This window comes from Trachemys scripta, chromosome 2 (genome assembly GCF_013100865.1).
Source record: "Trachemys scripta elegans isolate TJP31775 chromosome 2, CAS_Tse_1.0, whole genome shotgun sequence".
Taxonomy (NCBI): domain Eukaryota; kingdom Metazoa; phylum Chordata; order Testudines; family Emydidae; genus Trachemys; species Trachemys scripta.
This window is the reverse complement of record NC_048299.1, coordinates 261511943-261538515: the sequence shown is the minus strand read 5'-3', so window position 1 is coordinate 261538515 and position 26573 is coordinate 261511943. Positions and strand designations below refer to the sequence as shown.

The window sequence follows — 26573 nt, the reverse complement described above, 5'->3', positions numbered from 1 at the left end:
TTAAAATTACAACAGTTACATTGAAATCAATAGGTGTTGAGGGTTATTTTTAGGAGCAGCATAAAAGAGAAAATTCTAAAAATCCCAATGTTAGCTACCATGAATTATCATGGAATTCTTTCCCCTTCTGTACCCTACTAAAAAAAAAAAAACAAAAAACAACCTTCTATCCTTGTAGTTTACACTGACTTTGGTAAATTCATTTAGGGCCTGAAGCCTATGTTATCCAGATCACCCACTGATTTCAGTCTAGTAGAAGAGGACAATTCCCAGCTGGTTAAGTCTATAAAACTTGATAGTTTTGAATAGATTTGAGCAAACTTCTAATGTGTAGGACCTCTTGGCTTTTAACAGTTCACTATGGGATTAAATGAGTAAGAGTCTGCAGGATGTACAATAGCGAATAGATGAATGCTTGACATATGCAATACATAGAATGTGCAAATTTATTTGGTGTTTTATTCTTTTACTTCGTGAAGAGTGGTAAAGTGAAGAGATCTAATGTGAGCAGACCTAGAACTAGTGTTTCTCTTCATTTCTGATTTTTTTTTTTTTTGCTTGTTTCTTTGTAATTGCCATTATGCTGTAAGCCAGAGTTCAGAAAGGATCAAAGAGGATTACTTTAAGAAAGCAGGAATCTCATGTCTCTTCTTCCATAACTAAGCAAAAGGTCAAAAGCTTTCCTATATTCAAGAACACAGGTCAACTTTCTAAAAGTCAAATACCAGCCTGAGCTTTCTGGAAGGGTTTGCAACTGGATTCAAGTACCAGAATGCTGAGATTCTAGATAGTTACTTATTGGCCTGAATCAGCACTCCAAAAAAAGATTCGCACCTGAATACTTAGTTGTGTAGTATAATTTCAACATTTTCTGTACTCTTCAAAGCTGGCTCTGTACTTGGTATTACCCCCTTAATTTTAAGTATGAAGTGAAGTCAGTGGGAGTTAAGCATGTTTTTAAGTGCTTTGCTGAGGCTCTGAGTCACCAGGATATTAAAGTATGTGAATAGTCTCATTGCCTAAATTTACACCCATGTGTAAGTGCTTTGCTAATCAGAATCCTAATTTGAGAGCTCAATGATGCCTCGTTAAGTTACTGTCTTTTCTGGGGGCAAATTAATGGAGGATATGGGGCCAAAGCTGGGTCTCAGGAAGTACTCTGGCTCTTAGTGGAAGAATAATGGCTGGATGGGGAGCTACAGGGTGCAATTTTTATGCTCCATGACCATCTCTCTGAAAACCAATGGAGAAGAGGGTTTAGGAGGAAAGATATTGCAATGACTGAACTTATCTTCTGATAAATCTAAATGTTTGAAGAAGATTTTGCTACTTCAAGGGCTGAAGATACTCTGATAACCAATTATAGTAATCCATAATATACTAACGGTGCCTCAGTCCGTAAGTGCCTCATTTTACTGCCATGTCCAGAAGAAACACACCTGAAAGGGAAAAGCATTTTGCTGTGTTTTGATCTACAACACATTTTATTTGTAAACATTTGTTACATGTGCCAATAATTTAACTGAACACAAGGTTTTGTACATTTCAATGTATACTATTAACAATGTCATACCAGAAAAAAATCAACTGTATTGAGTTACAGTTGTACTTGAAAACCTTCAGAATACAAACTGTTAGAAACACTGAACAAGAAAAGAAAAAAAAGGTTTGAGAACAATGCCAGAGAGAATTTTTGAACTGCTACATGATAGAAACCACAATGAAATCTTGTTAGTTGGCGCCTATATCGCAAGATAAATCCAGCTAAAATACTGCTTAGGTTGACCGAACTATTCTGAAATCACAAAACAAACCACTTTTTTCTTTAACTTAATAGACTTCTTGGAAGGTAGATGCCTAAAATAAATTTAAAATATTATGAACTTGATTTTCCACAATTAATAAATCATTTGAAGAAAAAAAAATTATATTGTCTTTATTCTTAATAACAATATAAAAAGATTATTTTGGTTTGAATGGAGGTCTTGCCGTTGTTTACACCGCATTTAAAACAAAATGTTGTACTTTGAATAAAGCATCTGGACCACACCCAGTATTACAGTTGCAGTTGAGTTTATGGTATTTTAAGGTCTTTCTTTGGTAGTCACCTATTCAGTAAAATTTCCAAGCCTGTGTGTCTATAGTTAGGTTCCTAAATCCATCTTAAAGCACCTAAATAAGAGTAGCTTGATTTTGAAAAGCTGCCAAGTACTTGCAGATCTTATTGTTAACATTCAGATTTGTAGGTATTTAGCAATTCTGCAAATCAGGCTACTTTTATTTAGAAGCCTAACTTTAGGCATCCAAGCCAATAATAGTGAACAATTAAAAACAAAATTTAAAAAAAATTAATTTTGAGGTTGCAGATGATAGACTTTTACATGAGCTACCATAATTGTACATATCTGTATATACACAATGTACAGGTGACAGCCGATATAAAGTATGTTGCTAGCTAACCTACGAAAGCTCACTGCAGTATTTTAAATAATGCCTACAATACTGAAAAAGTAAAGCATCACCTTCAGTATAGGTCCCTCCACTGTGTTAGACCGTGGATTAATGTCTCTTCATGTAGGATAATAATTCTCGGACACATCAGACTTTGGTCTGCTTTCTATGCTATTTCCCTCCTTACTAATATCAATAAAGAACATGTAGCATACCTATTTTTTTCTTTTTAATTTCCTTTGAAGGCAATAAGACAACCAGTATCAATTTTAAAATATGAACAATTTGTCCACTTCCAATAAAAAAGTCAACCTTTTTTATTGTAGTGTACACACTAATCAACACATGAAGTCAAGCTCTATAATATGTGCAGAATAAGCAAGTTCAACTGCTATTGGTAAAATATAAAGGGGAAAGAGACAAACGTGAGAAGAGCATTGCACTGATCATGCTGAAGTACTTACAACTTCCAGTTTTCAGCCGGAGAGAAAGCGACACATTCACACTTAATAGGAATGTTAACCAAGTGAGAAATAAGGAAATAATCGAAGATTCCATTCTAATTCAAATCACTGTTCCATCACATTAGGGTGCTTTTTTTATTCCTTTTAAAACATATATCACATCAAATATTTTCTTCTTACCCTCTTATCAAACAAATACAAAAACTGAACATTACTACATTTATCATGTACAATTTCCAGCACTGCACATTGCACAGGTTCTTGGTCCAATAATTGCTTAACTACAGGCAGGTGCTGACAGCGTGGTTCAATTTCATTTTAAAGATTGTTTACTGGAATTCATTAATATACTAAAAGTCATCAGAAATTTTTAGACACTAATCTTCAAAATATTTTACATGCTTGTTGTTTTCCTAGTGTGCTTAACTGGATACGATGTATTTAAACTGGCAGGAAACCACCTTGCAGAGTTAGTATAAACTAAAATGAAGTAACACTGCACAAATTCCTCCCACCTCTAGGGGGGAAGCCTTCTAAACCTAGAAATGATTAACGTTTATACTAATCATGAGTAGTTGATGGCTTAAGGAAAATTTAAAAGAATTATTTAAAGAAATACATCTGCCTAAAGATTTTCTGCACTTTTTTTCTGCATTTTTCTTTATTGAGGACACCCACATAAAAACCAAAAGCTTTGTTCTTTTAGTGTTAAGTCTTCTCTGACTGTTTATTCTATTCTGCCATTCAAATTTTTGGTTTGTGACACTCTTTTCTACAGCGACATTACAAACATAAACAAACAGCTTCCGGTGAGGAATAAGTGACAGAAGGAAAGACAAGGTGGGTGAGGTAATATCTTTTATTGGAGCAACTTTTGTTCGTGAGACACACAAGCTTTCAAGCTTACACAGTGCTCTTCTTCAGGTCTATTCTGTGTAAGCTCAAACCCTTGTGTCTCTCATCAACAGAAGTTGTTCCAATAAAAGATATTACCTCACCCACCTTGTCTCTCTAATATCCTGGGACCAACAAGACCCCAACAACACTGCATATGAGAGAAGCAAACATGCTTAAGGCGCAAAGATCCTAGTTTTATGTAAGTGCTCCAATAAAACAATGGACAAGAGAAATACACTATTATATATGTAAACAGCTTTCTAGGAACAGAGGGAACCAAATTAATCCCTGGTGCAATTCCATTGCTCTCCATGAAGTTACACCAAGGATGAAATTGACCCAATCTTTTTCCAAGATTTCCTAGAGGCATCAGCAGAATTTTATGTCTTCAAAACTTAAGACCTCATAGAAAGTGTCAATTCATTATTGTTATGTTGATTTACCAAACCAAACCTTCATTATCATCAGGCTGATCTACATAATATACAGACATTGGCAACAATTCTTAATGCCCCATAATACCACCTTGATAAAGGATTTTTACTATTTGAACACTACTAAGCCTTCCAGAGCCAAATTTCTTACCTATAAACAGAATTCAGTAATAAAATACAAAACTAAACAGGATTTATATGTCTGAGCAACGAACATATAAAATTACTATTGCAATTTTGTGGTGACAGCATAGAAATTTAACAATAATCAGAAAGCCTAAAAAGGGTGTGTTTAGAATTATAAAAGAAATAGCGATTATCTCAAGATACAAATATAGTGCTGATAGCATAAGATCTTTCTGTTGCAGCCAACGAATAACAAGTTGTATACAGTGTGTTTCCCCAGTACTGCAACACAACACACTTAAAAACACTACTTTAATATGGGTTATGCTGCAGCAGCAAAACACTTCTTAGTGGTCTGCAGTATAAATTAATCGTAATAGACAAAGAAAAAAGGCATTAAGTGAGCAGTGCATGGTGAAACCAAATTATTTGATTTGTTCTTTAAGTACGTTTGCAATAAGAACTGGGGACGGGGATTGTCCATTCCATTCGGATAACATGCCTTCTTTGAACATTAGATTCTTGGCAGGAAGTGGAACACCTATGTCTGCAGAAGTAGGTTGTGAAAAGAAACTTGAACTGGTGTCAGAGAGCAGATCCAGTGTTGAAATACCTTCCTAAAGACAAAGGGAAAAATACAATGTTTTTAAATAGAAACAAAGGACCAACAAGGGTGCTTTAGTACTAACTGGCGTTCTATTCACTCATTTAAGCCACACATTTGGAGGGTCTATGAATGCTACTTTCAGCCACTGAAGTTTTGAATTTTTATATAGGTAAGTGCATGCGCCACTGAATGGGTCAGGAGTTACTTGACTCTTCTGCTATGTCTACATACAAACTCTCTTGGGTCCAAAAGGCTTCTGGAAAAATCCAAAGTGGAATTAAAAAAAACCTCAACCAGAATTCCATTTACTAGTAAGTAACTAGCCACTGAAAACATAGCTGAAGCTGGTGTTTGCCCCAGTGTCAGAGTACAATAATCTTTACAAAATTGTGCTCCCTTCCCAACTTGCATGAAACTTACCTTCAGGCCCGTGTGAGCCATCTGACCTGCAAGGAAACATAAGAAAGTCCAAGGAACTGTACTTCTTGGGATTTCTGTATGTTGTTCCTCTGCAAGGCAGACTCTTTCTATTAGTCTCCTACTCTTATCCTTAGGCTCTCTTTTTTTCCCCAGACTGCCATCTACATTGGGAACACCCTCAAAAGAAAGATGATCACCCTCTCTCATTCAAACACCTCTAAACCATTTAGTAATGCTGCTCCATTTCATTAAAGTCACTGTGTCTCATCAATCAAGTCATTCTAAGATAGAACCGTCCTCTGTCAGTTTTGTGCCCTTTTACCTGATTTGTATTGGCTATTTAAGACTATACACTCAGAGCAGGAACCACGTCATCCTTGATATCTTGTACAAGAAACACATTGTTGGCACTTAAACAACAAAGCATGTGTAGATATATTTATTTCTTTCATTCTGGTTAGCGTGACGAAGTGGTGTGTGTGTGTGTGTGTGTGTGTGTGTGCGCGCTTCCACTTTTTCATTCCTGGAATCCTTACCCAAAAGTATTTCATCACCAAATTCTCTAGCACACCCCCACATGTCTTTCAGGGTACGCCCAGACTACCCGCCGTATCGGCGGGCAGCGATCGATTTATCAGGGATCGATATATTGCGTCTCGTTAAGACGCGATATATCGCTCCCCAAACGCGCTCCCCGTCGACTCCGGAACTCCACCGGAGCGAGCGGCGGTAGCGGAGTCGACGGGGGAGCCGCGGCCGTCAATCCCACACCGTGAGGACAGGAGGTAAGTCGGAATAAGATGTGTCAACTTCAGCTATGGTATTCCCGTAGGTGAAGCTGCGTATCTTACATCAACACCCCCCCAAGTGTAGACCAGGCCTCATTATGTATTATAACTTTATATGATTTCACATGCAATGTATTTTATAAATACAAAATCATTTGTACTTTACATGCCAGATATGTGGATCATTCCACCGATTTCTGATTACACCACTAGATAATCTCCATAATTTAGTACCCCCTTCTAAAAACACACGAAAGCTTATGCCCAAATAAATCTGTTAGTCTAAGGTGCCACCAGACTCCTTGTTGTTTTTGTAGATACAGACTAACACGGCTACCCCCTGATACTTACCCCATTCTAGTTCTTGCTAGTTTCCAGTGCTCCTTGCATTTGGATACAAAATTTAGAATGTTAAGATCCTTCATGTTTGGTCTTCGAATTTTATCTTCTGCAATGCTATGTATGTTGGAATTACATCACAGGACATTTGAATTAAGCAAAAAGCTTCTTCTCTAATGAGTTTAAAGCAGGGCTTGTGTAGGAGTTCAATACTTCTTCAGTCTAAGAAACAGGTATCTAATCCAAATAGGCTTGCTTCACAAAAGGAATTTCAGTGCTCTGAAAATCAAACTCTCCCTTGTCCATCAGCACATTAAGTCAGTTCACTGGTATCAATCTTCTCATGTGTGCTACAAGTTCCCAAAGGACCTCAAAGACCACTTGCACTGCTGCCATCTGTGTCGGACTGAGGCTAATTTAATGCACCTAGTTGGAACTACTGTTTGACGCTCTAGGAGGAATCTGCTTCAAGTAGAAATGAAGATTACTTACTTGAGGTTCTTTGGAGTTCTTTCAGGTTGCCTACAATGGCACATGGCCCATCTACGACAGCTACTAGCAAATATCTCCAACAGCTGGAGACAACTTTAGATGGGAAGCGCTCTGAGTTACTACAGTGAATTCTTTCCAGATATCTGGCTGGTGGGTCTCACTGACATGCTCCGAGCCTAACTGATCACCATATTAGGAATCAGGAAGGAATTTCCCCCCAGGTCAGACTGACAGAGACCCTAAGGGTGGGGGGCTGCCTTCTGCAGCATGGGGCACAGGTCACTTGCTCGTTTGAACTAGAGTAAATGATGGATTCTCTGTATCTTTAAATCATGATTTGAGGAATTCAGTAACTCAGTCCGAGGTTATGAATCTATTACAGGAATGGGTGGATGAGGTTCTGTGGCCTGCAACGTGCAGGTCAGACTAGATGATCACGATGGTCCCTTCTGACCTTAAAGCCTAGGAGTCTGTGAGATGATTTTGCAGATCCGCATTTATGGATAATGCGCCAACCAGTGCAGCCTAACAGTAGAACCTTCTCCAAGCAGTGCCTGTTAGAGCACACGCGCCCTCTCCTCACCTTTGAATGTTCTGAGGGCGAGGCTATAAAAGGGGGCACTGGCACTTTACTGCCTTAGTTCTTTCTATCGCTGACCCAGAGAAACCAGGATAGGACTCTGAGAAATAGTGTGCGGGATATGTGAATATGCAGAGTCATCTTGAAGAACTCTGGTTATTAGTAAGTAACCTTAATTTCTCCTTCGAGTGGCTCTGCATAGTCCCACTTATAGACAGTTTGGCAAGCGATGCTGTAAACTCAGGAGGAGGGAACAGAGTCCTAATTAAATAACGACTGAAACACTGCTCTACCAAATCTAGCATCCTCTCTTGAAGCCAAATCCAAGGCATAATGTTTAGTAAACGTACGCACTGACTTCCAAGTAGCAGCCTTGCAGATTTCTCCAATAGGAACATGTTTAAGACAAGCCCTGGAACCCTTACAGGAGTGCAAAGTGTCATCAGTCTTGTCTGAGAACAAGGTCCAGCCATCAAAGAGCAAATCGATTTAACTAGCTTTGTCATTTTTGTGTAGTTCCTCTTTTTGAAGTTAAATGCTATTGTGGAGGTTTCTTTAGCATTTTCCCCCCAGCAGGATGTTACATTTAATTACATTATGATTGCTAATACTGAGTGCTTCAGCCATATTCATCTTTTGGATCAGATCCTATGCTCCTGTATACATCAAGAATTGCCTCTCCCCTTGCAGATTCCAGGACAAAAGCTGCTCCAAGCAGCAGTCATTTATGGTGTCTAGAAATTTTCTTTGCATCCCTTCCTGAGGTGACATATAGACAGTCAATATAAGGATAGCTGAAATCCCCCATTATTATTGTGGTTTTTGCCTCTTCACCGTCACCATCTTGGTCACGTGATCGGTAGTGTATCAGTGCTATACTCTTATTGTTCAAGCACAGAATTTCTATCCATAGAGATTCTATGGTGCAGTTTGATTCATTTAAGATTTTTACTATATTTGACTCTGCTTTCTCTCACATATAGTGCCACTCCCTCACCAGCGTGATCTACTCAGTCATTCCTATATATTCCTATACCATGGTATAATGGTGTCTCATTGATTATCCTCATTCCTTCAAGTTTCCATGTTGCCTATTATATCCATCTCCTCATTTAATGCCAGGCACTCTAGTTCACCCATCTCAGTATTTAGACTTCGAGGATTTATATATAAGCACTTCTTACATTTTGTCAATATTCAGTTGCTTACCTTCATGTGTTCTATTTCAATGGGACTCTTACTTTTTATTGTTCCTCACTAGTTCCTACATCAACTTTACCAACGTCTTTCCTATCCTCTTTACTAGGATATAGAGTTTCCCCTTTAATAAATTTATCTCTAAGGGATGTCTCCTCCCCAAATCATGTGCTCCTGTGCACTTGTCAGTTTTCCCCCAGCCCTTAGTTAAAAAAAAAAAAAAAACAAAAAAAAAACCCTAAACTTCTACAACCTTTTTAATTTTACATGACAGCAATCTGCTTCCATCTGGGTTTAGGTGGAGCCCATCCTTCTTGTATAGACTCCTCCTTTCCCCAAAAGTTCCCTAGTGTCTAATAAAGGGGTTTAATAAACTTAAAACTGCCCTCACTACACCATTGTCTTCATCCATGCATTGAGACCCTGCAGTTGTGCCTGTATTTCCAGCCCTGAGCATGGAACTGGAAGGATTTCAGAGAATGCTACCATGGAGGTCCTGGACTTTAATTTCTTACCTAGCAGTCTAAATTTGGCTTCCAAGACCTCTCTCCTATCTTTTCCTTTGTCAATGGTACCTATGTGTATCACAATCACTGGCTCCTCCCCAGTACCACACATAAGTCTGTCTAGAATCATGTGGTTCTCCCAGTCATCACAAACCCAACTATCTATATTTTTAATAATTGAATTGCTATTACCTGGCTGGTCCTAGTAACTCAGGATCTCTCCTTAGGAGGGGTGTCCTCAGTGCAAGAGGATACCAGGACATTCCTTCCAGATGATGTCATAACTAAGGGACTGTTTCCCTTGGCTTCAGCTTGATGTTCTCCTCCACTCAGATTTTCATCCTCCTCAACAGCACAAAGGCTGTCAGACTGGGGGTGGGACTGTTCTACTGTGTCCTGAAAGTCTCCTCTGTGTACTTCCATCTCCCTTCGCTCTTCTAGTTCTGCCACTCTGGCCTCAAGCGTCTCTACAGTGCTCCTGAGGCGCATGAACTGCTTGCACTGCACACACAGAAACGCCACTTGCCCACAGGCAGATATTTGTACATGATGCATTCAGTGCAATAAACTGGATCGCCTGCACTCTGCTGCTGGATTTCTGCCTGCATTACATTTACTCTTGCAGGGCTTTTGTTTTTGTTTTTTGGGGGAGAGGGGGAGAGGGAAGGGAGAATTGGCCTAAATTTAGAGTAGGTTTGTTACATGTAGATGCCTGTTATACTCCCTCTCTAAACTCCCGTTTGCTGCTCCTATTCACTAAGTCCTCTGGTCATTTAGGAGCTGGCTTTTGAAACCTCTGTTCTCCCTGAGATGGATTTCCTCTGATCATCTGATAACTCTTGCACACGTCATTTTCTCCCCAGATGAAATTGGTAACAGGCATGACTGCCAGGTAATTAGTCACCCTAATCACTAAAACAAAAAAACAAAAACAAAACCTGACCTGTTCCCCCCTCTCTATTATCTGGAGTCGAAGAGGCTTAACCAGACCTGAATCTATTACTGGCTGCTGCAACCAGCAAGGAATTTGACACAGGTGAGTATGAAAATATGAACACGCCTCATATAGTATTTCAGAGAATTTGTCAGTTTTCTTAAAGATAAGCTGACAAGAAGCAGGGGTAACCCAAACTCCTTTAGCAGGCTGCAAGAAACCTTCCAACATAGGTAAAAACATCCTATTCCTAGAAGGACCACCAAGAACGTCAAATACTGGATGTGACACCACTTCCACAGCAACTGAAGGCAAATTCAAAGTAGATTCCATACGATATACTAATTCATAGACTAGTAAAGCATCCTCAGAAGGAGAAGACACAGAAGCAACACCCACACGCTCATCAGTTGAAAAATTAGGTTCAAATTCTTTACCCACCTAATCATGCTCAAAAAAAGAGGAAGTAACTCCTCATTCTCTTACTCAGAAAGTGTCAGGCACCACCATGTGAGCTGCAGAGAGATCCGGTGGAATCAGATCCAAAGATTCCCCAGAAGACAGATCCTTATTAGTTGGAATATCACTACTTCATCCATACGGAGGATGACTGAAGAACTCTTGCAGCACAGCCCAATAAGTCCTGTCAGCCTCTCCAATAATTGGGACCTGGGAACATATACATAGGATGAGGCAGCAGAAACTGTCCAAGAGGTTGAGGGAATCCATACTTAGGTGGCATGAATATGGACAATTCAGATCTTTTAACTCTCCCTCTATCCTCTTCTAACCATGGATCCAACCTCTATTCCACTACTGATCTCACCAGAGATAGCAACGGCACCGGAGGATGCTTAAAAGCTGAGAAGGATCTGTTTGGCGATTCTCAAGAAGTCTTAGGAGGGAGAGGCAAAGATGGCTCTGTGAAAAGACTCACAATATCTTCCATTTTACACCTTTTTTCAGGTGAAAGGGATTTAGCTCTCGGAACCAATGAAGGCTTCCTCCTTCTCGCTCTGAGCAATCTCTCACTTGGATCCAACGAACAGTCAGATGTCATAATGAGAACATGCCAGCACAATAATAGTCTTCTTCCGATCAGACATTGGCACCAGAGTTAATTCAGGCAATGGTGCTGGTCTGACAGGCTTAGGGATCATCAGCTCTGGAGAGGGGCTCAACTCTGTAATCCTGAAACGTGAAGCCAAATGCAGAACAGACTTAGGTCTCAGAACCGTTTCTGAACCGCAGAAAACACATCCAAATGAGACGGAACCAATAAATCTGATCCACAACATTTGGCACTGACAGTGACGGACTTCTTCTTCCCTGTTTAATTTGGAACAGACAGCTTAATCATAGGGGCCTTAGCTGTCAATTGAACAGACAGGGCCTTCAACACTCTAGTAGCTTTAACAGGAGGATCGGATGAGATGGTAACAGGAGCCAGAACCGACAGACTTGGGTCTTTTAGGCATCTTATGCCTTACTAAAAGAGGCAGTTGGAGATGAAACAGACCTATTAGCCTTTGGATTAGACGATCTCCCAGAGCCTGATGATTTAGCAGCAAGTGGTCCCTTAAGCAGGAACACCTGCAATCTAGGATGCCTCTCCTTACATGCCCTGACTGAGAAAGTCTGACAAACAGAAGACGCAGAAGGAGAATGGCTTTCTAAGAGACACTTAGGGCAGTGGTTCTCAACCAGGGATCTGGGGCCCCCTGCGGGGGGCCACGAGTAGTTTTCAGGGGTCCATCAAGCAGGGCCAGCGTTAGACCTGCTGGGCCCAAGGCAGACAGCCAAAGCCCGACTGCATGGGGCTGATGCCCAGGGTCCTGAGCTCTGCCACCTGGGGCTGAAGCCGAAGTTTAAGCATCATAGCTTTGTGGGGGCCGCTGTGACATGGGACCCCAGGCAATTGCCCTGCTTGCTACCCCCTAATGCCAGCTCTGGCTTTTATATGCAGAGAACCAGTTGTTGTGGCACAGGTGGGCTGTGGAGCAGGAGCAGCGGAAGCGCCCTTAAAGTGGGGGGGCCTCGGCGCCAAAACCGTGGCCTCGGCGCCAAAACCGTGGCCTCGGCGCCAAAACCGTGGCCCCGTCCCTCCCCACCCAACCCCTTCTCCCTGAGCCTCCGACCCTTCTCCCCGACCCTCCGCACTACCTCTTCCCCCAAAGCCCCGCTCCCATGGTTCCTCTTCCCCGTCCAAGACCCCACCCCCCGTTCGCTCCTCTTCATCCCCTCTCCCGTCCCTCGCCCTTACAGCCAGTAAAAAGTGGGGGGGTCATGGCCCCCCTGTTCCAGCACCCCTACCGTGAAGTTTTTATAGCATTTGGGGCAGGGGGCACGCTCAGAAAGAAAAAGGTTCAGAATCCCTGACTTAGGGTATGTCTACACAGCCTGCAGCCGCAAGTGTCCCAGCCCAGGTTGATAGACTTGGGCTAGCACGGCTTGTGCTAGCACTCTAAAAATAGCTGTATAGACAGTGCTTTTTACAAACTACAAACACTAACTGTATAAGCTACCACCAACGATTATATAAGGCACTAGAATAGGAGGGAAAAAACCTGATCCAAAGGACCGGAACAGTTCATTTCTATCTGGCATAAGTAGCTGGAAGGAACTCAGGCAGTAGTGTGCCCACCGCCTCCTTATTTCACCCCACCCTCTGAATGTTCAAAGATGCTGAGGGGAGGGATAGGAGGAGGCACACATGTGCTTTAACAGGCACTGTTTGGAGACGATTCTACCATTAGGCTGCACAACTCAACACATTACCCATAAGTGGGAATATGCAGAGCCACTTCAAAAAGTGAGCGTAGTGGTTTCCTTCATAGTTTCACACCTTGTCCAGTTATTATTAGAAAGAGAGGACAAAATAGCATCTGGACTATGACAACTCAGAATGCTTCTTAGCAACAGCTATTGCCAAAACAGGGAGACATTGTACCACACTTATGGTGCTGTATAAAATAGTTATTAGTCTCAGAAATTATAGGAAAGGGCAAAGCCATCATTAAAAGCTGTCTCAGAGGCCCAGTGTCAGAGCAAACCAGGACAAAAATAATTTGAGAACAGTGGTCCCCCAACATATAATTTGACATTGTCTGAGACAGACACACATACTGAATTCACAATATTAAGGGAGGTGGTTTCCTTTTTATAAGTGGCATGATCAGCTTTAATGGCCTGGGCACAAGTAACAAATCTGGTTATGTATCAGAGGGGTAGCCATGTTAGTCTGAATCTGTAAAAAGCAACAGAGGGTCCTGTGGCACCTTTAAGACTAACAGAAGTATTGGGAGCATAAGCTTTCGTGGGTAAGAACCTCACTTCTTCAGATGCAAATCTGGTTATGTTATCCCCCAAAAGACCTAATCTTATTAAGGCAGGTGGGCCTGTGGGGAACAAGTGGTACTGTAGTGAGGGGGGAAGGCCTCCCTCCCAAATGGACGGAGGGATGGCTGCGACTGCTCCCTGGTGGGCAGAGCCGGGGCACCCACACCCACCAGGCTGGAAGTAGAGGGGCAGAACAGGAACCGGAAGTATAAAAGGCAGGCCCTCCAACTCAGTTGAAGAGGAGCTGCCAGAGAAGAAGGACATCTCTCCTCCGCTGCTGGAGTTCAGACCTGACAGCAACTTCTGTAGCATCCGAGATCTGGACGGACTGCCAGAGCTGCGGGTCACCGGAGACACCAAGGAATTGCTGGGGCTGCCGTTAACTGTTTATCCCAGCGAGACGGATGATGACCCCCAGGACCCAGAAGTGTAGGAAGTAACCCAGGGGAGCCAAATATAGTTCGGTTGTATTTCTGACTGACAGCTGGCCAGCGTGTTGCAACCAGATTTCCCCACTGACCTAGTGGCAGACCACTCCGCCACTGTTAGGGCCCTGGGCTGGGACATGGTGCAGTCGGGTGGGCCTGCATCACCCTACTCCTGGGGTGGCAGCCTCCCCACCATAGGCCAAGAGGCCTGCATTCGTTGGCAGTCCACTAGAGCCAGGACCCCCGACTGTTTGCTGCCCACCCCCCGATTGCACTTATTGCTCTGTCATGAATACAGACCAGAGCCTCCTGACTTTGCTGCCCTGTCCTGTCTGAGGGCCTGGGCTCCTAGACTTGCTGTTTGAGGGTCTGAGCTAATAGACTCGTTACTGCTCTGTCCTGAATACCGGCCAGCAAAGAGTTTTACCCATTTTCTCTTCAACATTAACTCATCACTTCATTGTTTACATGAAGAAACACACCAGACTTCTTCAACTAATAAAACTAGAATTTAACAGCATGTTTCATCTGTCACTGAGACTTGGCTAAATTTAGGACAAGAGATTTCATTACTAAACAATGACAGTTTTAAATAAAAATATTTCTCTTAAAAGGGATATGGTCAACTTGATGTTTAGAAGATTAGTATGTAGTACCTGAGGGTACACTTGCCTAGAATCCCTTAATAATATTTAGGATGTTATAATCCTCTCTCTCTCTCTCCTTTTGCTTTGAAATCCCTTACAAACAGGGGAAACTGATTATACATGGAGCGGTGACAAGTAAAAAACCAAACAATGGTCTCTTTCCCCTCTTATTTCAATAAAATTTCAGAAAATAATGAGATTTTTAATATGACAATGTCCTTAATAGCTCTACCATTAAAAAGTGAATAAGCCACAAACTTCTACACAACATTTAACAAAAAAGCCAAAACCAAAAGACAGACCATGCAGAAGTTCCTACATTTTGATTTTTTTTCCTTACCTGGAATGAATAAACAAAGTTAAGAACCTGTAGGGACAGCTTTCTACTGGAATGCAAGAGTTTTTGAAGGCTGTCAAATGAAAAAAGGAAAAGCTGTAAAACATAGCATGTGTCTAAAAAAGTGCACGTGTCAATGCATATTGATAGTGTAGTGGACTAGAATACCAGGCTCATGATCTTAAGAGCAGCTCTAGAGATTCTTAACACAACTTGTTAAAATAAAACAGAAAATGTAATACTATCATTGTATAAGAGGTAAATTGCTAACTAAACTCCTACCTGCCACTCCCTGCTTTTTATAACTGCCTGGGTTTTGTTCCATTCAACAAGTGAATATCCAATTTCCTGAAATTATTTACGTTTGTTACTATGACACAAAGGGTGTGGTTGAAAGTTTTACTCAATATTTATAATGTACACGAAGCATGAATAATATATTAAACTTCATTCTTGCTTCTTATGCTAGACCGTTCTAGAAAGGCATGATATACAGTGGTAAGTTACTTCTTAAAATGCAACACAGCAAAGGCTCCAATAAAGGTGACAAGCAAACTATTTACCTGTAAGAGCCTCACTGCAGAGGCCTATTAGGGCCACATCTTCAAATGGCTGTAACACAGCCTCTAAAATTGTGCCCCTAAATCAGACAGTTTTTGCCAAAGAATACACGAACTATAATGAAAAGCCACCTTCAAAATGAGGAATAAAGATCAGTGGCCATCACTTAAGTCCATAAGTGCATAAGAATTGCCTTCCCAAAATCAAATGCAGTAAAGCTACTACATTATTAGCTCTTACGGAATTTGAGTTTTGCTAGTATTTTGATGATGAGAGGAAAGCTTGTGTAAAGGCTCTCTATGGCTACTTCCCTCTGCCCTGTCCCTCTACAAAGGACTGTATTTATCCACACATAGAGAAGCCACCATTAATTTGAGAAATATAATCTAATCGAAGGTGCTGCATTTCAGTGAAACAGTTGCAATTAAAATGGTCTGTCAGAGACCTCATTGAACAAGAGATGAAACAAATTACCATCAGAAATCCAATTTCTTATAGTTTCCAAACTAAAATAAAATTCCTTTCAAAAAACATTCTGCTATATTAATCAATTGCAATGTGAAGTTTAATCTACAATAAAGATAAATTGCAAGGCAAGATTTTAATTAGCCTAATCTCCGCTCACACACGATATATTATTGTATGATGCCCATGCTGACAATAGCAGCCAAATATTCCTAGGACTTGAGCTATAATTAATGAGCTATGGGAATGTATATTATAGCAAGTATCTTGGAGCCTAAAAGTGACTTCTACAATGTAATAACATGATCTAGTACTACAGTTTCAACTTTAATTTACTGCATTTCCAAAGCACAGATAAGTTCTGCACACAATGGCTGTGGCAAAAGAAACCTCACCTTTCTTTTCTACATAGTCCATGGGTAGCAATTTTTCTGCAGACTTTCCGGTTTAATTCAGAGCTAAAGAGTGGAATTCCAAAGCATAATTCCAGGGGAACCCATTCCAGTTCTGTTGTGGGTACTGCAAGATGTAAACAAGAGACTGAAAAGTTTACTGAAGAGAACAGCAAATTGAAAGTCAGTAGCTAAACCGTACCAAAAGGTTCCTATCTCCCATTCTTTCTAAAACTTACATAATATTTACAAGATAGAACACTTCAAACAATTCTGAGCAAAAAAAAGGATTATTTAAGAGGTCTGTATTAAAACACATTAACAGTGTTGCATTATCTATATATCAATGTGTCAAATACATTAACTTTTTTTTTGTTAATGTGTACTATTTGCTTAAAAGACAGCACTAGAGGAGATGTTAGGCAATGCTTGTATTGTGTGTTTAGATACTTTAATACTAGATTTCTGACGGGACAAAAAAAATCTAAGGGAGATTTTATCTTTCAGTAAATAATATAGGTCATTTGTAAGATCTTACCTTCAGGGCTTTGCTTAGCTGCAGAATCCACAGATGTGTCTTCAATAACAATTTCAAATGATTCTGTGCTCCCATTTACATCAGATCCGGATGCCAATTCAAGCTCACCTAAATTTAAGATATTTAGTTGAACATTAGCTTAGTTACCTCCTGATGTATAGAATATACAAATTTTGCTCATATGTGATGTACTGATAATGAACCCAAAGTACCTCAAACTATTTACCTAAGGACAGTAATCCAGATGCATGGCATAAAGGAATAAAGAAAAAACACAAGGATCTTATTTGGATCTGGTTTGGCACTAAAATAAATAAAGGAAACTAGGGATCTCCATCACTTCTACTTAAATACACAATTTTGTTTTCAAAATAAAACATTAAAGAGTTGATGTTTTAAGAGAAGATTTTGTTTTGTACTTATTTCTACATTCTACACAATAAATTTATACACCTTGTTTTTTGTTTAAAAGAGGGCACATGAATTCAAAGACATTGACCACCAAAGACAAATAGTCTTCACTGCTGACTAACCTTTTCCATCAGAAGCATCACTGAGCTTTCTGTTTGTGTGTCGACTGGAAGGATTCAACATGGTAACATATCCACAAAAATGCTGCAAATCCACTTTATCACTTAATATTCTCAATGCTTTATGAACGCCCATATTCACACGAGAGAAGTCTAGCAGAGAGAAAAAGTACACAAGTTTGCCTTTGCTTCACTGCAAGAAAGTAGTAGAGCAACCAGAGCACCACTACAGTTAATATCCAGGAAGTCAGGGGTAGACTATTGATGGCAGTTCATTTAGGCATTTGGAGATTTCCCTTCCTTCTGTAGCTCCTAGGTTCAGATATCATGATGGTGGGTATGGTATGGGAAATTAGGTAAATGGATACCTCCTTCTTCCCCATTCCAAAAACAACATAGTACCTTAAGATAAAGTGGCAAGGAGGGACGAGAGGATGCAAGAATTAGTGGGAGCCATTTTCCGCGCGCACACACACACACACACACACACACAACACACACACCCTTCAGCTAGATGGCAGAGTACAGCAATTTCAATGTTGGGCCTCACTGATGTCCATCTCTTCCACTAAGCTGCAATCTGGATCTTCCACAGTACTTTGGCCCAGAGTTTATGTGAGGTACTGTACATTATGACTCACAAGATAATACTGCAGTGCTCCCAGGTTTTGAGTCTGGTCACGGAGGAACTACTGGGTTTTGACATCCAGCTGTTGATGCCAGAATGAGGGGGGGAAGTGAGAAAGACCCTTCTGGCTTTCAGCTCAAAACTTTTCACCTGAGGATAAAGGTGAAAGGATGTGGGCCACTTTGCCAAAGACCAACAGGAGGAGAAGTGAATGTAGGAAATAGCTCATTGTAAACATAAACAAATAAACTGGATTTAGACTCAGTCAGGAAACTAATGGATAAGGTTTATGTTGGTTTGTATTTTGTCCAGCACCAATTTACAGTTTCAGGTGTTAAATCTCATACTTTGTACAGAGAGAGCTCAGCTTGGAAGTACAGTAGAACCTCATAGTTACAGACACCTTGGGAATGGAGGTTGTCCGTAACACTGAACAAGATGTTAAGGACTTCAGCCACTGGGAGGGGTGGGGGATTGGGGCTGCAGCCTTAGGGGTGTGTGTCAAAGCTTCTGACCTTCAGGAGCACCAGGGCTCAGGGCTTTAGACCTGGAGGGAGCGCAGGGGCTCGTGGCTTCAGCCCTGCGGCTCCGCTCCCTGTTTCAGCCTCGCAGGGGGCACCAGGATTCAGGGCTTCTGCCCCAGGAGGGACGCCAGGGCTTCAGCCCCATGGCTCTGTTCCTGGCTTCTGCCTGCGGGGGGTGGGAGGAGGTGCTTGGGCTCAAACTAGCACTTCCCTGTGGGGCTGAAGCCCCGAGCCCAGCACCCCCCACAGGGCAGAAGCTGGGTACAGTGTTGTGGGACTGAAGTCCTGAGACCCAGAGCTAGAGCCCCAAGGCAGTAAAGTATTTGCTGTCTGTCTGACTACTTCTCGTTCCACAGGGTATCCGGTTGACCGGAAAGTCCGTAATTCTGGTGTTTGTATCTTTGAGGTTCTACTGTACATGACCATCATCTTCCTCTCCACCCCCTTTTATCTTCAAAATGATTGACTAAAATAAGTTTAAGAAGCACGTCACAATCAGTAAATTTCTGCTTCACTAAAAGCAAATTGTGCTTGTGCAGACCTTGAAAGTGAAGATTAGGAAATTTAAAAGGGACATCATTAACTTGGAGCTTTTTAAAAAACAAAACAAAAAAAAATACCTGTGTTCCATTTTTTATTTTCTGTTTTACAGTTATGCCCCAGAGTAATAGTCAAGATAGTTTAGCTGAATGCACAATTAGGAGCTCACCAACTGCCTAGATGTTTTCATCAGGCAGTGTTTCATCTGGCATCACAGCAGTGATGAGTCTTGTGGAGAATAAGGTAGATTTAAAAGTTTTTTCAATAAACTTGCATGCGACACAAAGAGCAGCAAGGAGGTGCATGTACAAGCAATGATGGGCAATAAAAGCTGGTGTCGTCCCAGTGAGTTTATGCAGGGAAAGAAAGAGGGACAGTAAATTAATTGGAAGTTGGAGTAATGGTCACACTAAGACCATCTTCCTCTACATTTACAGCAGCACCCTGTGGACACTATGTAAGGATCCCTTCAATTTTCTCTTCCAACTTTAATCAATAGCTAGTAACACTGTAATCCTCTGCTATTAGAAAGTGGGCATTAATATATTTAGTTTAGCCTCGCCATACAAGGTAATTGTACAATAGCACTGAAGTCTTTGGTGCAGAATTCACATTAAAGACAGTTACCTCCTTGCTGTTCTGCTTCCTCAAATGGGAAAGGAATATGCATAGTTTCCCCCATTCCGTGCATGCCATGTCCCTGAACACCAAGAAATTAAAATCAGGGAAAGAAATCCATATATACTACTAGAGCTTGCATTGATTTCTTAGTTCAATTTGTTCTCTTCTGTTTAAGAAAGGCCAAATTGGTAACGCTAATATAACAAACAAGTAGATCAGATAAGACGTTTATATACTGAAGATTGTGGTTAGTAATTTTAAACCAATATTGATGTAAGCAACTCAGAGTTAAAATGTAGTAAAAGAGGAACAGTTAGCTTTGTGTTTTACTAATCATAACTACAAAGTTTAGCGTCATTGTCAGTTTCAAAATGGCATCACAGCATGGAGACCCTCATCCATAGAAATGCTCAAGTAAGTGCTTTTTTTTTTCACTGAGGCTCTTACAGGTGAAGCATTTGGTGGTATATACAATATGAAAGTTATTTAATATAATCCTAAATGCTCACTTATTTGAATTATTACTTTTTCTTTCAGTTGTTTTCTATATCTCAAAGATTTTAGCTAAACCAGTGAAAGACAAAAAAGGATTCATACACATCATACTATGGTATTTATTTTACTAAAACGTTAAAGATAGATATACCTATATTTTTTTAAAAAACCTGATGTAGTAGTTAATGTCAGTAATTTCATTAAAGAACCCTTCATTTCAGATGTTTATGAAGAGCCACAGAAATGCTCTTCACACCAAAAGCAAGAGTGAACTATGTTTAGCTGTTTTTGATTTAGATACAAGACCTAAATACCAAGTAGTCTCTCAAGAGGTGTTTTTCTTAGATGAGAACATTTTCAAACAGAACTACCTCTCATCACACACCATCTTGGCCTATAATCCTTAGTATTTTCCTTCACCTTGAAACTGCCTTCTCACATCTCTTACACCTGTGAATCTGCATCTCACCACTTTGCAATATTGCTCAGGTACATCACTTTCTTAGCCCCACTTATGCCAAAACCCTTGTCTATGGCCTCATCTTCAATTCTGCACCTCTCTTTTGGCCTCCCCAAGTCCCAGATGTCCAGGAGCCTTGGTTCAAAAGCCTTCTCATCAGTTACGCTGGAACACTTTTTATAGTGGGGGTGCTGAAATCCATCTAATGAAACTGCAAACCATGTGCACTCAAAAGCAATGAAAAAAAAATACAATTCCCACTCACACCACATGGGATCCTCAAGAATCATGAAATAATGCTAGCTTCCTTCTGACAGCATCAGCAAACTTTTCACAGTGAAACCTGGGTGTGCTGCAGCACCTGCCGCATCCCTAGTTCTCGTGCCTGTGCTTCTCATATGCCTCTCCTGACATCTGAATAACCTTCATATATCTACCTCATCACATCCATCTCACCTGAAAACCTCTTTTCTTTGTTAAAGTTGCTTAACTTATCCTCCTTTCCAGAGTTAATACAATTAAAATAATAAGCAAAGAGTCTGGGATACAGTTTGCAGGAAAGTCAGTGAACAAAAAGTTGTGCAAGAGTACAAAAACACCCTAAAAGTTAGTACAAAATTGTACTAAGATACAAATATTATATGATCAGAAAGAATTTCAAATCAATAAAAAAAAAATTTAGTATAGAACTTGAAAAAACAGGCATCTACAAAGCACAATCGTGATGCATCCCATACTTGTTGACTACATTTTAATACAAGGATTACATTTTAATCCATATAACTGTATATGAATCACACAACGGTTTTGGTTCAACATTTTAGTGACACAGTAATATACAAACTACACAATAAAGCCAGTAAAAAATTTTCTAAGTTATAAATTTTTGAAAGAAAAAAAAAAAAAAAAGTTTTGAAAAAATGTCAATTTTTTCCAGTTTCATTCAGCCACCTCTTACATTACATACAAGAAAATTTTTTACTGAAATTAAGTACATTTTATCATATTCGTATAAAATACCTGAATTAGAACGGCAGAATGTGTTAAAGCATCATTCAACATTGTCAATACGTTCGAAGTTAGGACTACTCCTGGGTCGTGACCCCAAGATGTTATTAGTAAGCGATCATAACCCTAAAAGAAACAAAATAAAAAGCAGTAGTAATTGATTGTTCAAGTATATAAAAGTGAAAAGCTAAATCATTAGGCTAATAGTAAAGTGTTACAATTAGGAAATTACTGCCAGTATTTTCAGTAACATACCATCTTATATTGTGTCATAACATCACTTTTATTCCCATGCTCCTGCTAGTGATGGAGGCAGAATTGAGAGGTTTGGAGTTTCCTAACATGCTAGTACGAACAGGATATATCTGTCACAAGTCTTTGCAGCAATGTGCAGATACCACAATGTTCCTTGAGAAGGGGAGATGAAAATATTCTCATATAAATTTGGAAGGTAAGAATATGTGGTGAGAAACTTTAAATTTGCCAGAAATTTGTCAGAATGACAGTGGTGTTCTATCAATGTGGAGTATATCTTCAGAGAAAAATAATTACATGGAAGCACCTTCCTCTTCTCTAAAGATATGGTTGTGACAGAGCCTTGTTTCGGAAGATTAAAAAGTCCGAGGAATGTCTCCTGATAAAAAATGTATATTTTTAACAAAATAACACTGCAACAAGCAAAAGTGGAAACATGACCAACAACATTTTTGCATGGTAACAAAAAAGGATGTGCAGATGGATAAGATGTCCCAAGAAAAAATTTATTGGTACAGAACTTGAGAATTTTTGGTACAAGGAAAGTCTGCTATGTCAGCAAACCTTAAATCTGATTCCATAAGGAAATTTACAAGGCAGCTACATATAAACAAAAAAATCACCACACATTTGCTAAGTATTAAAGCTTTGGGTTAGGCCTCACAACTAGAATCAAGATCCAGTTTGTTAGTATTATAGAACCTCTTTGTGGACTGGGAATCCACACTCACCTGAACTTTTATTACTTTATTTTTGAGACATGACTTTTCCTCATGCCAATTTTAAAACAAAAAATAGGAATATAAAATGAGGGAGATGGAGCAAAACAAGATCTCTGTGTTTTCATTCCTGATGTCTACAAACACTGATGCCAGAAACTGTTGCTACATCAAAGCATGCATGCATCTCTCTGTCTATCTCCACTCACGCACAAGGTCAGTTTCTTAAATGTCTCAATTCTCTTTGGGAAGGGAGACGAATATGTAGTCCTGTTCCTCAGTTTAAATTGATATTTGACCAGGAGGAGATGCTATAATTTTAGTTCAGCCAAGTTTGCCTTGGCCGTTGCAACTTCCACCACCAGGATTGTGTTTTCCATTTAACATCTTTGACAAGGACAAAATGGCAGGAGAAAACTGCCAAAGCTCCTTTAGTCAATCCAAAGCAGTATGAACACAGTCATCCTAATTGCAGAAGACATCTCCAGGTGCTTCAAAAAAATCTCTGTTCTAGGACCCGAACAGTCTCCAGAATAAAGGTGATAGTCTGAACCATCTTCTCGAACTTTGAGAGAAGTGCGCGTGTGAGATTTTTATTTTGTTTTGTTTGGGGGATGAAGAAAGAAGAGAGATCTGATTCCCTAAGGTAGAATCTTTGCACTCTGGGGTAGAAGCCTAATCTTTCTTAGCAAAGATATGCTTGCTCCTCATAGGAGGCTGCAGTAGCAGAAGACTTATGTGTCCAGATAGTACTCCTGAACAACCACCACCATCATCTAAAGTGTTTACTTCATACTAAGAGGAACTCCAGTATGATGCATTAAATTAAAGCTGGGGGAAGTAGCATCAAGTTTGCTGGAATGACATTGATACAAACCACAACAGAAGCAATGAACAGTTCCCTTGTTGGGAGAAAATTCAGATTCCATTTTGGAGGGGGGGGGGGGGGGGGGGGCATACAAAAACGTACCTGAAAAATATCTGGAAGTTTTCTAAGCCTTGTCCCTTTAGATAGCAATAGGGATGGTGGTCCTTGACCAGTAATATGGTAAATATACAATTTGAACCAAACTGAACTAACTTCTGGTATAGCTGGTCCAATATGCTGAAGAAAGATTAATCAAAAGATAAAGCATCATTTGAATTGCAACTAATACAAGTACAATTATAGGTTAGGAAAAAACTGCAGAACTTTGTTATTTTACTACAGTTTAGTACACTTAAACCGTAACCCTTATGGGCAGATGGGACTGACCTCATGGCCAGTAGCTGCAACACCTCATTATTACATGGTGAATCCTAGTTTTAAACTTCAAACTCACCTGTCCCTTCATTCCCTGGGTATAACAAAAGATGGGAAGGACACTCTTGCTTGAAAGCTAGATTTGTTAAAGTTTGCTAAAGGTACAGTACATGCACAGCTATTGGACACTTGCTCAAACACAATGCTGTAAACAAGCTGTTTTATAGAATTTGGTTACCAAGTTGTTGACATTACTTTCCCTTTTAATTTATACTGCACAGTATGTTTTGCTATTCTAACTTTCACTGCAGAGATCTGATATGTGAAGCTAAGTAATACACTAAGTAAATAAACTCAGGAAGCAAGATACAGTAGCTTCACAGAGGATTAAATAATGTCATTTTCCTAAATTTTTGAAAGCTGATCCCCCTTCTGGAAAATTAAGCCTATGGCACCCCTTCTCCCACAGCTCTGGCATACGTTGTGAAAGGCGTATCCATCTTAGTTTATTTACCATTCAGGGTTGTTTTAGTTATTTATTTTTAATGAAAGCTGATAACCTGGAGAACACATGACAAGTCTTCTTACACCTTCCCCGCACTTAGTTCTTCAGGCACCCGCAGGGGGAGATGCCCCAGCATTTGGGAAACATTGACAGAATGAATCACGTGAGGGCAAGTCAACACATAAAACACTGTAGCACTTTAATAAAGATGCTCTAAGCCAGCAGTTCTCAAACTATGGGGTGAGCCTCCCAAGGGAGGTGCAGGTATGCGTCAAAGGAGGCAACGCTGTTTTCCTTTTTCTTTTCTTTTTTAAATGAGCTCATGCTGTCAGCTCCAGGTGGCTGGGGCTCGTGCAGAAGGGCCGTGCATGCCTGGGAAGTGCGGATAAAGGAGACAGCCGGAATAGAGTGTGGTACTTTAGAGAATAAATTAAGGGCTTTATTACACCACCCTTATTGTTATGGCGCAGTACCTTACTATGTGCTACTCAACAGGAGTACAGGGTAGTGAAGTAGGTTCTAAAATAGTCTCTCTTCTGGAAGATGCAAAATATCTATTTTGTTTCCTGGCGTTTACACTGATAAGAGATTAGAAGACTTTATATCCAAAGGGCTCATAGTAAGGAAGTTCTAAGAACATGAATTCAAAATGTTATATATATATGTTATATGTAACATTTTGAATTATATATGGGAACATCTGTCACAGAACTTTTTAACTAGAGAGATAATTACCATGCAGATATTTAGTAAATAAATTCAGCTTAATAATAAATATGCACATTATACATCACTAAATTCTGATTTTCATGAAACAACTGTAATATAATAATACTGTTTTACGTGCAAATCATTTAGAGCAAAAATTCTAATGAAGGTACTTTCTATGAAAAAGAGCCAAAGAAAACTGCCTTTTTGTTAAAAGTATTATTTCAAAAATGAAGTGCAATAATATCACAGACTCAGATTCCTTTCAAAGCGGATTTTCACCTGGGGGGTACAGCTGCTGATGGGTCGAATTTCATTGGTGAGTGGCGCCATGGAGACAAGTAGCGTATAGTTTTTGTTTAGAACTCTACTGCAAGTTGCAGGATCCAAGCCCAACAAACTCTCACATCGTAAGAGATCCAAAGGAAAACCTACATTAACAGCATCAAAAGACACTTTGAATACAGCTAGAAAAGGAACATACACAACCAGTAACAATTCTAACAACATATGAATCAGAAAATAATCCAGTTCTTTCCCTGAGATATGTTGGTTCCTCAGGCTGAAAGTAGAAGAGTCTAGTCTGTCACTAGAATACGGAGATACACTATTTTTACAGACCTGTTTTTCAGAGTTGAACTTTTAACATTAAGCAGCTTGGCTTTTGACTGTTTAAGCTAACTCAACATCTTAATCAGGTATTTTCATGACTATGTTCTAGAAGATGTTTTATAACAAAACCATTAAAATATAAAGTTAAATTGGCATCTGCTTTGCTCGGGAGCAAAAACATAGGCCAGAGAAAATGGAATACATAAAGAACTAGCTGCTATATTGCTTTTTACTCAATGCTGCGGAGATGGCCAATGCCAATGTTTTGGCCAGCAAAGGATTAATGTCAAGCACCTGGAATCCTGGAAGTATTCAAGAATACCCTGACATACTGATGTACTACTTAACTACTACAAAACAGTATTTCAAATCTATGCCAACTTGGTCTCTGATAGAGAAGTATAACTTATACCTCACTGCCTACTTGACCATATGAAGAAAAGTTTCCTACTCAGTGAATTACAAGATTCAATATCTAATATTAAAGAAAAATGGTTGCCTGTTCTTCAAGGTGTGGGTGCAGACATGTATTCCACTCAGATGTGAGTGCGTGACCAATGCACCGAAGCCAAAGAACTTTGCCTAGCTGTACCCACAGAGGTGGTACTTGTGCCCTATGGCCATTAGCCCCTCCCAGTGTTCTTTCCTAAACTGCATTCAAATGCACATGAACAATGACTTCACATGTTGGATGTGAGACTGTGCTTGGCATTTTACCTAGAGAGGACAGCCTTTTCGGACATTTCCTTGACTTCTTATTTCCTGTGCGGATTGAATGAAGGA

The 26573-nt window shown here is 40.0% G+C and overlaps 1 protein-coding gene across 2 annotated transcripts in view; it reads right to left on the bottom strand.

Annotated features, from left to right (window-relative positions):
• Nucleotides 1–1837: 1837 nt before the first annotated feature.
• FAM91A1 (family with sequence similarity 91 member A1) overlaps nucleotides 1838–26573 on the bottom strand; it is a 55471-nt gene continuing 30735 nt past the window's right edge. Inside the window, exons 16-25 of one of the 2 annotated variants that reach the window (XM_034763574.1) lie at nucleotides 25461–25609; nucleotides 23693–23827; nucleotides 21761–21874; nucleotides 19792–19864; nucleotides 17476–17625; nucleotides 16943–17050; nucleotides 16408–16531; nucleotides 14990–15059; nucleotides 5400–5425; nucleotides 4852–4989 (exon numbers count right to left, since the gene is read on the bottom strand). In XM_034763574.1, the coding sequence (XP_034619465.1) occupies nucleotides 5402–5425; nucleotides 14990–15059; nucleotides 16408–16531; nucleotides 16943–17050; nucleotides 17476–17625; nucleotides 19792–19864; nucleotides 21761–21874; nucleotides 23693–23827; nucleotides 25461–25609 (947 nt within the window). In that variant the 3' untranslated portion in view covers nucleotides 4852–4989; nucleotides 5400–5401. Of the gene's footprint in view, nucleotides 4990–5399; nucleotides 5426–14989; nucleotides 15060–16407; nucleotides 16532–16942; nucleotides 17051–17475; nucleotides 17626–19791; nucleotides 19865–21760; nucleotides 21875–23692; nucleotides 23828–25460; nucleotides 25610–26573 lie in introns of both variants that reach the window. The other variant, XM_034763573.1, reaches the window with a different exon arrangement.